Consider the following 14,392-nt stretch of genomic DNA (forward strand, 5'->3'; position numbering starts at 1 on the left):
CTGCGAGTGCACTTACCTCTACCATGAACACATACAATCTTTGTTCTGCAAACCCAGCTGAGTGGACCTATTTGTGGTGCTGCAGCAGGGCTATAGGTTACACTGAGGTCTGGGGAATAGTGCACTGTTTTGCAATACAGCTTACTATGTAATAAACACTTATGCTATTAAATTCACTGTGCCTTCCTTCCATCAGTGGCAATATTACGGGCACGCGGTGAACACTGGTTATGCCCTCAGCTTGCTCTGGCCCAAACCCACATTTTGTAGTGAAAGCACAACATTAAAGAGCTGCGGGTGGTTCAAATTTATTCGAAGTTCTCTACTACGGCACCTCTTTCTATCTTCCTTCTTCACCTCCCTTCCCTTAAGCTGTTTGAGATGCCCACCAATAAGTGAGAGCTACTGTGCCTTTCCTCTCCTGAAATCCCATTTGCAATTTTACCTAATAAGTGTGAATTTCATGGAGAAAACCTAATTTTTTTTATGTGCTGAACATGCAGTTGTATGCAGATCTCAATAAAGCTCACTCACCTTTCTGCACATCCTGATCCAGAAGCTCATCAAACAAAACCTTCTGCACAGATGGATGAAACTCCTTGATTTCTAAGTGGAGGGAAAAACAAAAACAAAATAAGCACTGACGCTCAATAACAGTAACAATTTATAAACATTTCAAAACAATGTGTCATCTACTGGCATACACTAATGAAAAAACCTATATCAATTCCAATCGCTTGGCAGTCTTCTGGAGCCTACAGGTAGCTCTGAGCACGTGTGTTGCATTTTATCCTACCAACACGCCGCCACCAACACCAGATATCAAATAAGTGGCCTTCTACTCCACAGCAGAATTCCAATGGTAACAGAAACCTAATGCTATTTGCAACTCCCCACCACACCTCCCTTGTTCTGAACCTGGGCGCCTTCAAAGTGCAGTAGATGATCTTGTCAGGAAACACATGCACTCGTTGCATGAACACAGCTTTGTGCCAGTGTCCACTCACAAGTACAGCTCTGCCATTGGTGCACATGCACTGAAGCCTCTGCTGTTTGCCAGAAAAGAAACCCGAAGCTGTGAGCTTCACCAAAACAAGATGCATGGTTGCGTGCACTGCATACCAATTACCACACTAGCAATTACCAAATACACAAGTGCTCCAAATGCAGATTTGGAATGCTTGTGTTCTGCTGTGTACACAACAAGCGTCAATTCTTTTCAAGAGACACTGAATCCTCACCAGTTGGCAGTGCGAAGGTGACCAGTTCAGTGACAAAGTAGCATGAAAAAGGTCCCTTCCTCTGCTTGAAAGAAGCTGCAATATGGCGGCGGATGTCAGCAGCAGCATCCCGACCAACGTCGGATGGCACACGCTTTGCAACAGGGTGAGTCATGCCCGAATTGGACAGCAGCAAGGCCAGAATATCATCACGCTGCAAAATCCACAAAAGAATTATCATGAGCAATAGTGCAGCAGCATCACATTAAGATATCTGTGCTAAGTCGTAAACTTGCACCAAAGGGACTAATCAGAAGAAAAAGAAGCGGTGAAGAATAAATGAACTTCCCAACAGGCGATAAAATTAATGAGCTGACTTTTCAGACCTGTAATTTAGCTGCTCAATGGAGGGAAGGAACAAGGAAGGTTGCTGATGGTGGCTTCCCCTGTCTCTCTTTCACTGAGACAGTGAGAGAGAGAGAGAGAGAGTGAGAAAGGAGCACCGCCCAATCGGCATCCGATGCAATCACACCACCACCCCCCTTGTCACGTCTTCACTGCAAGTGCAACCGTATGCTTTTCTGGCACAGTTCATGTAGAGTCACAGAAAAAAGTTTGCGCAATGCAGATTCGTGGAAAAAAAAAATTATTTCTGCATTGCCTCACTAGTAAGTCAGCTGGTATTCTTCCAGAAGACGGAGTATACATGTGGCCTCGTGCTCCAGTGCTTTTCACTGACTTGCTTTGTTCAAACACACCGAAATGAATTTTTTTTCTGCGAAACTGCATCCCATGAACTTTTGTCCGTGAGTGTACACATCTGAGTAAGAAACGAGGTTAAGAGGTGAAAAGTTAAAGGCTGTCTTTACAGCTAAAAGGTATGCCTAGGACATCACTAACCCGCTTCTGAAGAGATGCTGGTTGGCTAATGACCTCTACGATAGTAAACAGACCATTAAAGAGAAAAAAAAAGAGGGCCCTGATGGAAGCAAATTAATGACTTAGCGGAAAGAGGGAAAGTAGACGAATTCAGGATACTGCTCCAGAACAGATATTCGGCTTTAACTGAGGACAATGACCTTAAGGTTCAAGCAATGAGCAATAATCTCACAACTATCACTACGGAGTTAACAGTAGAAGTAGGAGCTAGGATGGTTCGACAGTACAGAGACGTAGTAGAGACGAAAGATCTGATAAAGAAACGCCAAAGCATGAAAGCGTCTAACCCTACAGACATAACAGAACCTGTAGAGCTATCAAAGTTAATAAATAAGCGCTAGGTAGCCGACATAAGGAAGTTCAATATGGAGAGAACCAAGCATGCTCCAAAGAATGGTGGTAGCCTAAAAGCGGTGAAGCGGAAACTAAGCATAGGTAAAAACCAGACGTATGCGCTAAGAGACAAAGAGGGCAATGTCGTTAGCAATATGAATAAGATAGTTAAAGTAGCCGAAGAGTTCTACATAAATCTATACAGTATTCAATGTAATCAGAACATTAATGAGAGAGGCAGTAGTGCACAGCAATGGGGCATCCCGCCAGTAACGAAAGAGGAAGTAAAGAAAGCCTTACGAGCAATGCAAACGGGGAAAAGAAGCTGGTGACGATCAGGTGACAGCAGATCTCTTGAAAGACGGTGGGGAGATTGTGCTAGAAAAACTAGCCATCCTGTATACGCAATGCCTTATGACCTTGAGCGTACCAGAAGCTTGGAAGAACGCTAACATTATCTCATAAGAAAGGAGACATCAAGGACTTGAAAAATTACAGACCTATCAGCTTACTGTCTGTTTCCTACAAGGTATTTAATAAGGCAATCGCAAATCAGGACAACCTTAAAACTTCAATCAACCAAATAATCAGGCAGGCTTTCGAAAAAGGATACTCGACAATAGACCACATTCACGCTATCAATCAGATGATAGAGAAATGTGCAGAATATAACCAGCACCTGTATATAGCCTTCATTGATTACGAGGAAGCATTTGACTCAGTGGAAACCTCAGCTGTCTTGCAGGCATTGCGGAATCAGGGTGTAGAAGAGTGCTATGAGAAAATATTGGAAAATAATTATAACGACTGCACAGCTACCATAGTTCTCCATAAAGTCAGCAATAAAATTCCAATAAGGAAAGGTGTCAGGCAGGGAGACACGATCTTGCCAGTGCTATTCACCGCCTGTTTACAGGAGGTATTCCGGGGCCTGAAACGGGAAGAGTTGGGGATAAGAGTTAATGGAGAACACCTATGTAAATTGCGATTCACTGATAACATTGCCTTGCTAAGTCACTATGCACATGAACTGCAAAGCATGATCAATGAGTTAGACAGGCAGAGCAGAACGGTGTGGCTAAAAACTAATATGTATGCAGAAAACCAAAGTAATGTTCAACAGTCCAGCAAGAGAGCAGCAGTTCGCAATTGGTAGTGAGGTGCTGGTAGTAGTAAGGGAATATGTCTACTTAGGGCTGGTAGCGACAGCTGATTCAGATCATGAGAGGGAAATAACTAGAAGAATAAGAATGGGGTGGAGCGCATATGACAGGTTATCTCAGATCATGAATGGCAGTTTACCAATATCCCTCAAGAGAAAAGTATACAACTGGTGTATCTTACCGGTACTCACCTATGGGGCAGAAACGTGGAGGCTAACAAAGAGGGTTCAGCTTAAGGACAACGCAGCAAGCTATGGAAAGGAAAATGATAGGTGTAATGTTACGAGACGAGAAGAGGGCAGAGTGGGTCAGGAAACACGGGTTAACGACGTTGTAGTCAAAATCAAGAGGAAGAAATGGGCTTGGGCAGGGTGTATAATGCAAAGGTAAGATAACTGATGGTCCTTAAGGGTAACGGACTGGATTCGAAGAGAAGGCAAGTATAGCAAGGGTGGCAGAAAGTTAGGTGGGCGGATGAGATTAAGAACTTTAAAGGGATAGGGTGGCCGCAGCTAGTACAGGACAGGGCTAATTGGAGAGATATGGAAGAGGCCTTTGCTCTAAAGTGGGTGTAGTCAGGCTGATGATGATGATTATAAAATAAACAGTAATGAACCACTGGAGAAAAGCCTGCAGTTATGATCCCGTTCGCAGTAGCATTTCATGTCACTGCGTGTGGCATGTCATATGGCGTTAACTATAGACACCTCATTTTAGTTGAATGTTTTCCTCTCTGCAATAATACATAAGATATTAGAATACAGTAGAATCTCGACAATAGTGAAACTTCATTAATCTGACCCCAATGGATTCGGAAATCTGGATAATTTGGACTCCCGCTGCGGTCCTGGCCAACACCCATGTAAGTCTATGGCATCGGATATTCATTAATTTGGGCACCGCTGGGCCCACACACGTTCAATTCCAGAGTGCTCTCAGCCAGAAGCCTCAATGCTATATCAGCGACATAGCTAGTGATAAAGCTAATATCCCGCATCATGTCAAATATTATGAGAGGGGTGCCTGCGTATAGAGCATGACCACTGACCAAAGCCAGTCATCTTCGTTTGCCTCCATCCTTTGGATATCAAAGTAGTGATGCGATGCTCGCACTGGTAAATGCACGCTTTCACTATCCTTTTTTTTTCCCCTGTTTGAACATGTGCTTCTGTCTTCTGGCGAATATTTTTTTCTGAGCAGTTCTTCCAAATAAACAAGTTAAAAGTTGTTTGTGTCGCACTGTCCTCATCTAAAGTCAAACTCTTTTTTTTACCAACAGTAATGGACAAACCAGCCCAACAATATTCTCTGCTCTGTAAATACAGCTCCTTGTCTTCACAATCACCAACATCATCTCATGCCTACACCACTGCTGGAATACATCTATTCGCAAGGCAGTAGCCATACTCCAAGAAAAGAACGTGATTTATTAGCTGTACCAGCCATCCTGCAGAAGGAGCTAAGCCCCGTTCAAAACACTATGAAGCTCACTTTGGGGTTTCACTGCTTTTTTAGTTTGTATTGCCCACAGTTAAAACAACAACCGAAGCAGTATTTGGTCATATGTAAATATACAAATCCATTAACATGTTAATGCACAAATTAATTCAGGCATTACTGATGCTTTAGATATACTCTAAGTATTGCAATTAGCTTGCACATCAATACATGCAACGCCTAAAGAACACTTCACCACACATCACCAAAGCGTTTTGGTCAGCTTACCTCTTGGCGAATAGCCATGTGTGCCAGAGTGAAGCCTACATCAAAGTTGGCAGTGCGTGCTAAGAGCCCAGCCTCAGAAAGCGTCAGCTGCCTCGCAGGGTCTCCCCCGGAGCTCAGGTAACGACTGATGGGCTCAGGCTCCCCGTCCGCCACAGCTCGGCATGCATTGAGCCACAGTCGATCCATTTCACGTGCTTGGCGCCGTAAACTGCACAGGTAGTTGTTGCTAGGTGGGTTTTCCTCTGCAGACACTTGAACCTAGCAAGCAAAGGAATGAAAGACAATTATGCCCCATGTTGTGACATGCATACAGAGATAAGACACATAATTCTGGATGCACAATACTAGGCAACAAGGTTATATTTAAAGTTCTAAAATTAACAAAGTAAATGGTTGACAAGCAGCCCAAGTAGTAAGAGATATATAAGTAGTACATCACTTTGGTATCATGTCTGTTAGAAAATACTATCAGTTGCTACCCTGCTCTTATTTTTCATAAAACCAACACCCAGGAGACATTTATCACTGCTAAATACTGAGACCAAGAGAAGAGAACAGCAGCTTCCAAACATTGGCCACATTTAGAATCATGGCTGCTTCAATGCATCATCAAATAACATGTGACATTTTTTAATCACACCGGTATGTGCCAACAACACCTTAAAAGCACGGAATTCCATAAAAATTATCATCAAAAAATTGCTAATGACAAAATTTTCAGCTCCATCGACCAGGTCATGCTACGTCAAAACTGGCATTGCATTCCTACAGAACGCCCTAGCAGCAAACAGTCAGCAACCCAACTCCAAAAAATATAAGAGAAAACAGGAACCAAGCAGAAAAAAAAAACCTGCAATTTAGAAAACTTTTGTGCAATGTGGCATGCCTCTCACAGTAGCTATCTTTCTTTTTAGTAATGAAATTTTTTTTGGCTTCATGATTGTGGGAATTACTTCAAAATTGGTACATAAAATGAATTTCCTTACATTCTTATTTGGGCCTAGGCAACCTGATCAGCACCAACTGGCTGAATTTCACTAGCCAGGAGTGTATATTGTGACGGACTAGAAGACGACGAAGCGGGCAGTGGCATGGGCAGGAGCGCTCGTGCTAGGCTCGCAGACATTAAATCATATCATCGCCATCGGTCATGCAGTCCTTTCTTCATCGCTTGCCGTCACGTAACATTTGGTGGAGGTGCTGGGTACCTTCTTCATCCCGGTCCCGGAGCTTAGGAGCCTGCTGTACACCGAGGTCTTCTGTGGAGAGCTCACGGCTTCGCACCTCCCGGCGCTTCCCCAGCCTGCCAGGTATGCCCCGACGCCGCCGCTCTTCACCGCCCCGCCCCAAGCCCCGACCAGAAGACACGACGACACAACGACCGTCGCAACTGCCCTGTGACCCCACTCATCGCCCACATGAGAACCCACATGAGACCCTAGAAGACCCAACGACCTACGACCCCACTGAACCGAGACCGCCGCCACTGACCAGAGAACCCATTGACCACCGACACTCACACGAGAAACAAGTACCCCAGCCCCTGCCGTTGGGTGTGTCCACGGGACGGGCCTCGACGTTGACTTCCAGAAGCCGGTGGCTCCTCAGTCTTCGTGGACCTGGCTTCACCCGCTCATCATATCTTTCATCGTGACGGCAAGCCCTTCATCTTCTCTTCTCTGTTCATATGTTCTGCCACGCCCATTGTCACGTCCCGCTTGTCATCGTCTGTGGCATTCTTCTAGTTCGCGCGATCGGGGCGATCGCTTCGTGGCCCCGAGTCATGTGACGGACTAGAAGACGACGAAGCGGGCAGTGGCATGGGCAGGAGCACTCGTGCTAGGCTCGCAGACATTAAATCATATCATCGCCATCGGTCATGCAGTCCTTTCTTCATCGCTTGCCGTCACGTAACAATATGCATAAATGCTGACTTTGCTGAATGGTACAATTACTGGCACTATGACAGGGCACAGATCTCCACAAATAGTTGCATAAAGTTAACAATAAAACCCAGTTCTTTTTTACTGCCCAGTGTGCACAGCAGAGCATAAACTATACTGGCCACTTCAATTTTTCTGACACTTGCATACCATGTTTAATTCAATTATTAATAATCTGAACATTTCAAATATCAAAATAAATAATGCAGTATTCGATTTCGGCTTCGAAACAAATAGCAATATGTGGAAAACTAATATTTTTTAAGCATTTCGAATTTCAAGAATGTGGGAAAATATGCCGGTAATTAGGACAACAAAAGATGTCAACAACAAAACAGAATCAGCAACCGAGTATTATGACTCTACGGGGATCAGTCAAAGACTCAAATCAACATCAGCCGAAAAAGTCGCTTCAATCCGAAATTTCAAGCTGCAGGAAGAAGCAGATGATGTTCAATGCTCGACGACTTCCGCGTGACCAAAGACAACAGCATGGTAGCCATCCATAATCTTGACGTTCAATGGTTGCACCGTTTGGCAAGTCACCAACGAGCGCACATGGTGGTACAAAGCCCAGATGTGAAACCTGTGAAACTGCGCCCACATGTGAAACTGCGCCCACTGTAACATGGACATAAAACAGAAAGACAGTGATGAAACAGATACAAAAGTATAACTACCAACACGCCCAGAGCAAGCACTATGTCAGCGTAAGCTTCGAAGCCAGCGATATGTTATTGCTGACCCTCTGGCGGCTCAAATTAAAAAATAGATGAGGTGCAAACTGCAAGTTACTGTAGGTATCACGATGAGAAAGTTCGGACCACGAAACATTTTACTGTGGTTGCATGATTTTCGCTTTGAAAAACATCACCATTTTTCTTGCGGGTATGGTCTCTGCATAATGGCATGCCTCCCACCTGCGTTGTTGCTACATTTTCGCCTGTTAAGAGCAAAATTATTCTGCTCAGAAGGCGCACGCTATAAATTCACCCCGCACTGTGTACAGCAGCTCATCTGGTAAGGGGCATGCACCGACTGTGCACCTTCATCCAGAGCAGCGCAACATGCAACGTTGCGAGGTCAGTCTACGCAAGGGCCGTCCCTGGGATGCGTGGCGGGGTGTCGCTCAAAGTTTAGAAAATGAATCATGTTCACAATTTTGATTACTGAAAAATATGTTGGAAAATTTTACATTAAAAATGAGCAGCATATCAATTGTTCGGCAACACCTTGTGACTGACGTTTAGTGCACTTCGGCCTGCTGCTGATGGAAAGCTACGAATGCCAGTTTTAATACCTTGTTTTATTTTCGCTTATTTTTATTTTTTCTACAGATGTATAGTGAATTCTGCAAAGCATGAACGCTACTGAACTTTAACGAACTGCTTTTTCCACCACTACATTCGCAGTCATTAACTATTCGCATTTGCTTGAAAATATTCACTACGAAATTATTCAAACAAACTATTCGCTTCATATTTACTTCTAACCAACTATTCCTTACAATTAAGCCTTGATTTCACGAAGTCGGCAAAATCGGCAGTCTACTTCGTAATAGGACTGAAATTTCGCTACATCGAAATTCGTTTTCTTAACAATCTGCCAAAAACATGCTCCAGGTAACTGGCAGGAAACACCTTTATTTACGATGAAAGTGGTTCGTCTTCCCTTTCTTTGCCAGCAGCAACAGTGTTACGTGCGTTTTGCTTAAGTTGTAAGCTCGCGAGCCACCTCAGCGTGTAATTTGCGGGTGGCGGGTACAGCGCACTCGTATTGAGTTTTGATTTTGCTGTCATGATAATCGTCCTGTATGTGCCCTGAGCACACCAATACAATGACGCACACCGCCACTGCCACCGCTGTGACCCCGTGGCCATCAGCGGCAGCCTGGCGGCGGGCCCTGCCATCTGCCCCCGTTCCCTTACACTCCTACTCCTTTCTTTCTCCATGTTGGCAACAGCAAGAAGAGTGTCTCCAACCACCAACCAATGAAATGAAATCAGGCCTACTCCGCTCCTCGCGTTGCCCGCCGTAAGTGCGAGTGTGTGCCTGCACATACGCGCACCGTCCGAGTGAGAAGCGAGGTTGTCAGGTGTGAAGCACGCGACACCTCCACAGATGATGGACGTGCCAACAGCATTGACCTTTCCAGTCCTCTTACGAAGTTTTAGGAAGCTGTAAATGACAAATCGTTGATTTTGGGCGGGCTGGCCTGGCAGGCTGCCAAGGCTACGCAGACATTCATGCCAGCCTCACCTGTACTACCCTAGATGGCATAGCCGGCGGAGCACTCGACACGATGATCGGCATCATATTTGCCCTTAATACGTACGCGCTCCGCTGAACCACTCGCGCCCACGATACAATTTTTTCTTACATTCGTTTCTAGTCAGCAATTAAATTTTGTTACATTGAAAGTGTTACAAAATAACTTCTTTATATTGAAGCTAAAAATACATGATGTTCTATGGACACGAAGTTATGAAAACTGGAATACTTTGTTACATTGAGGATCTTGTTAAACTGAAGTTCGTTACATCGAGGTTTAACTGTATTTGCACATGTCTATGCTTAATTCTTTCCTTACCATGCAAAAATGGCCAAATTTGGGTGCATTGAAAGAAAAATTTTATGAGAATCACCAAATGTATCACACACTGCAATGTAGCTTATTAGTAGTATATTGTTGTATATTGTAGCTTATTAGTAGCACTTTTGAACAAAAAAATGCCAGGGTTGAGTGTGCAAAACTTTTTGAAAATTTACTGGTTAAATACGCTGGTAACACACAAAAAATACAAACAAAACAAAAATAAGCCGCTACACTGAGCCAGAAATTGATTCCAAAAAAAATTTAATATACAAAACGCTGCGTATGTTCTTAGCAACCCCTCTTGTCATTTTCAGCTGCCATTTTCTTGTCATTTTCAACCCTGCCGTTGGCGGATTGATACGTAAAGCAATGAGTCCAAGCGTATTTTTATTTCCACGGGCCTAATTTGCGGCTATGTTGTCTGTGACAAACTATTTATTCACAAAAACCTAAAAAACAAAATAAAAGCAAAAGCAAGGCCACCACGCAACTGACTGAAAGGCAATCCACGCATTGGTTGACTCCACCTACAGGCAAGTTAAAAAAAAATAAAGGCGGGAGCAGGGACGTTTAATCCAATTGAATACGGAAGTCAGTCACACAAGATAATAATTCGAAGTTTCTAAGAATGCTCGGAGCATGTAGATCAAGTTCCCGTGGTAAAAAGACAAGCTTAGAGTCCTTTTTAGTGCACCTTTAAGGAGAGATGCTGCCCGAAGACATTTTTTTTAGTTCAATACAAACCCTAGAATCATGAAACTCGGGCTGCTTATAGAGTTCTTGTGCCAATTTCAAATATATAATCAGTTTTACTGCAAAGTGGCATAGTTCTTGTTTTGTCCCCATGACAACGTGTAGAATAGAGGCTTTTGTGTCCCCACATTTTGCATCACTAAACTTATAATTACGGGTCAGTGATGGTTCATGTTCCTTCACCTGAACTACAGAATGCCAAAAACTAACTATGAATTGCATATAAAATATATACTACAGGTGAAAAATTGAAACCTGGGATGTCCACAATATCCAGACCCCAGTAAATGCTACTTTAAATTTGTCTTCAATATATAAGTAATATTGAGGTTTAAAGGAGTAACAGCACTCCTCACACCTTAAAAGAAAATGTAGGCAAAATTTCATCCACGTCCAACAACCAGAAGCACCAACGAGAACGGCAAACTCAAAGTTTCCAAAAAAGGCATTTTGGGAAAAACGAATTTGAAACTTAAAATTGAAAGTTTATTTACAAAACAGAGCCTGAAATGTGATGAAAATTACATACAAGAGAGGCAAACTGTCCTTCAAGCAGCCACTGGCACTAAAAACTGCCTGCGCCATAAGTTTCTGCCTAGAAAACGACGCAAGTCCTTTGTGTCTGTCGGCCGGTCACCAGACACTCATTTCCGAATGGCGACACATAGGACATACCGCACCGCTTACGTGCATGTTCAATGATGGAGTATCACTGATCCCAGACGACTCTTCATCTCGTTCTTTCTTCGCCGCCGAAAATTCCAATCTTCTTTTTTTTGTGAGGCACTGATGTACTCCATTGCTGCGTCAAACTCTCTGGAGGGATCAGTGTCGCTGTCGCTAGGCTTTGTGGCCCCCAGTACAGTTGCCGTCGGGCGAGTCTTCGGCTTCGATTTGTGCCGCCGTCCTCGTGAATTTGTGCGCGGAGCGATACTTGACTGCCCAATGACTATACCGTATTTATTCAAATCTAGGCCGATAGTTTTTTCAAAAAAACGAGATGTAGAACTCTTATGTCGGCTTAGATTCGAGGATTTCGTTTCGAGGTTTCGTATTCGTAAAATACGAATAAATGTAGCACGCAGGTGGCGCCCCCACAAAACGCCAACGAAAGACAGCACTGTAGCTGTTGCTATCCGTAGCCGTTGCTATCCGTAGCCGATACTGATCAAAGCACACATGAGCACTGGCTGCCATTTTGGCCTTGTTCTGTTCTCGTGCGGTGGCGTGAAGACATTCGCAGCAGTGAAGTTTTCGTGCGTGGTTTTTATCACCAACACCATGGCACCAAACAGGCGGTGCCATTATAGTGCCGCCTTCAAGCGGAAAGTTATCCTCGCTGCAGAGCAGTCGTCAAATCTTCAAGCCGGGCGGGACTTCGGCGTGGATGAGAAGAATGTTCGCCGTTGGAGGGGGCAGCGTAACGAAATTTTTGCTTGCGCGGCAACGAGAACGGCTTTCACGGGCCCCAAGAAAGGCCGCCATCCAGAAGTGGAGGTAGCTCTGGCCGAGTTTGTGAAGACGCAGAGGTCAGCGGCACTTCCGGTGACCACGGAAGTGCTGCAAGCCAAAGCAAGAGAGCTGGCGAGAGAGCGAGGCGTCCCCCGGGAACTGTTCAAAGCCAGCCGGGGCTGGTTGCAGAAGTTCATGAAGCGCTTTGGCTTCAGCCTCCGACGTCGCACGTCCATTTGTCAGAAGCTGCCGGGCGACTTCGAAGAGAAGCTGATCTCATTTCAGCGATTCGTAATAAGGAAGAGGATGGAGCACGGCTACGCCGTAGGACAAATGGGAAACGCTGACCAGACGCCGGTATGGTTTGACATGCCAGTGGCGTGCACCGTGAACGAAAAAGGTGCCAAGGAAGTGAAAGTGCGCTCGGCCGGATACGAGAAGCAGCGCATGACTGTAATGCTGGCCTGCACGGCGGATGGCCACAAGCTGCCGGCGTATATAATTTTTAAGAGGAAGACTCTTCCAGCTCGGGAAGTGTTTCCAAGAAATGTGATCGTCCGTGCCAACGAAAATGGATGGATGGCGAGCGATATGGTTGAGGAGTGGATCAGAATGGTTTGGCAGCGGCGTCCAGGGGCCCTCTTGGCCAAACGTTCCCTCCTCGTCCTGGACTCTTACCGTGGACACCTCACTGACGGCGTAAAAGCTGCGCTTTCCGAAGCCGGTACCGACGTCGCCATCATACCCGGCGGCATGACAGGCCAGCTGCAGCCTCTTGATGTGTGCCTCAATAAACCTTTCAAGGATCGGCTGCGCAAGTACTACGTGGACTGGCTTAGTTAAGAGCGGCGCGAGCTTACACCAACAGGCCGAATAAAGCGCGCCTCGCTGGGAGTTGTAGCCACTTGGATAGCTGCAGCCTGGGATGACATCCCAGAAAGCTTGGTTGCGCGCTCATTCCGTAAGTGCTGCATCTCTAATGCACTTGATGGCAGTGAAGATAGTGCACTGTTCGAGGAGGCCAGTGATAAAGAAGTCAGTGATGATGATGACGAATGAGCGGGGGCTGATCCCGGGCTGGCGTAGCATACGTCTCTTCGCCCAACGCCGCCTCTCCTCCTCCCGTTCTCTCAAAGCTGCTTTGGCAGCTTTTTTTTTTTCAACGGTCCCTCTCGGGGCCACCAATCGCGCTTCGGCAGAGCATGCAGGCGCGATGCTTCCCGCTGTGTCTCACTCGAGTTCCTCTCTCTACACCAAGTCGCCCATGCGCAGACACATGGTGCAGTCGTTTCGCGCCACGCACTTTCACGTGCGCGGCGACGTAAGAACAGTCGTGTCACGTCATGAAAACAATTGTGATAATGAGGTATAAACAGTGTTGTAGGCAGTTGTTTTTTCGGCCGGCCTACAACCGAGGTAAGTTTTTTTTTTTCTGTGGCCTTCAACTTTCGGGTCTCGGCTTAGAATCGTGGCCGGCCTAGATTCGAGTAAATACGGTACTTGCTACAGCTTTCTTTATCCATAACAAAGATAAAAATGCGAAATAATCGTGCTCAACTGTGTAGCTCGATGAGACATGGACCCGGCAAGTAGGCCTCACCACACATAGACGTGCAGCGGCCAATGCCGATCCCCAAACTGTACCATACGATTTAAAAGCCAGTCGTGGAGCTTTGAAAATGAGCAAAGGCGTGCTTTTTTTTCTATTTCTTCCACTGTAGCAGCCCGAGCAACCATGGTTATTAGGAGAATGCGCCTTGGGTGATCTCCTCACGCTATGTGCAATGGCAAGCATTGTTGGCCGCAGACGCTGGAAGACTGTGCACTTTCGGACTTTTAACAGCCACCTAGTGCTCTTTTGTCGCCGTGATGGCTCAGTGGTTATGGAACTCGGTTGCTGACCCGGAAGATGTGGGTTCGATCTCGGCCTCGATGGAGGCAAATTTCTAGAGGCCTGCGTACTGTGCGATGTCAGTGCATGTTAAAGAACCCTAGGTGGTCGAAATTTCCGGAGCCCTTCACTAGAGCGTCTCTCACAGCCTGAGCTGCTTTGGGACGCTAAACCCCATAAACCAAAAAACAACCTTGTGCTCTTTAAACGTCTGTTCATGGGTTGAGCCACGTCGCCGCTGTCGGCATAATTGAGCCAAACCACAAATAAACAAATAAATAAATAAATAGATAAAAATAAACACTGCACGACTGGGGTTCAAACTTGCGGCGCTGCAAACAGATCAGCTTCGCTGGACACTGCACAAGAGCACAACG

The 14,392-nt window shown here is 45.4% G+C and overlaps 1 protein-coding gene across 7 annotated transcripts in view; it reads right to left on the minus strand.

Moving 5' to 3' along the window:
• Window positions 1-14,392, minus strand: part of trbd (ubiquitin thioesterase trabid) — a 57,731-nt gene that overhangs the window by 17,363 nt on the left and 25,976 nt on the right. For all 7 annotated transcript variants that reach the window (XM_089578679.1, XM_089578683.1, XM_089578684.1 and 4 more), the window contains 3 exons: window positions 5,381-5,638; window positions 1,242-1,434; window positions 535-606 (listed from right to left, as the gene is read on the minus strand). In XM_089578679.1, coding sequence (XP_089434805.1) covers window positions 535-606; window positions 1,242-1,434; window positions 5,381-5,638 — 523 coding nt within the window. The remainder of the gene's footprint in view (window positions 1-534; window positions 607-1,241; window positions 1,435-5,380; window positions 5,639-14,392) is intronic.

Source organism: Amblyomma mixtum, chromosome 3, assembly GCF_055824585.1.
Source record: "Amblyomma mixtum isolate Tamu chromosome 3, ASM5582458v1, whole genome shotgun sequence".
NCBI classification, from domain to species: domain Eukaryota; kingdom Metazoa; phylum Arthropoda; class Arachnida; order Ixodida; family Ixodidae; genus Amblyomma; species Amblyomma mixtum.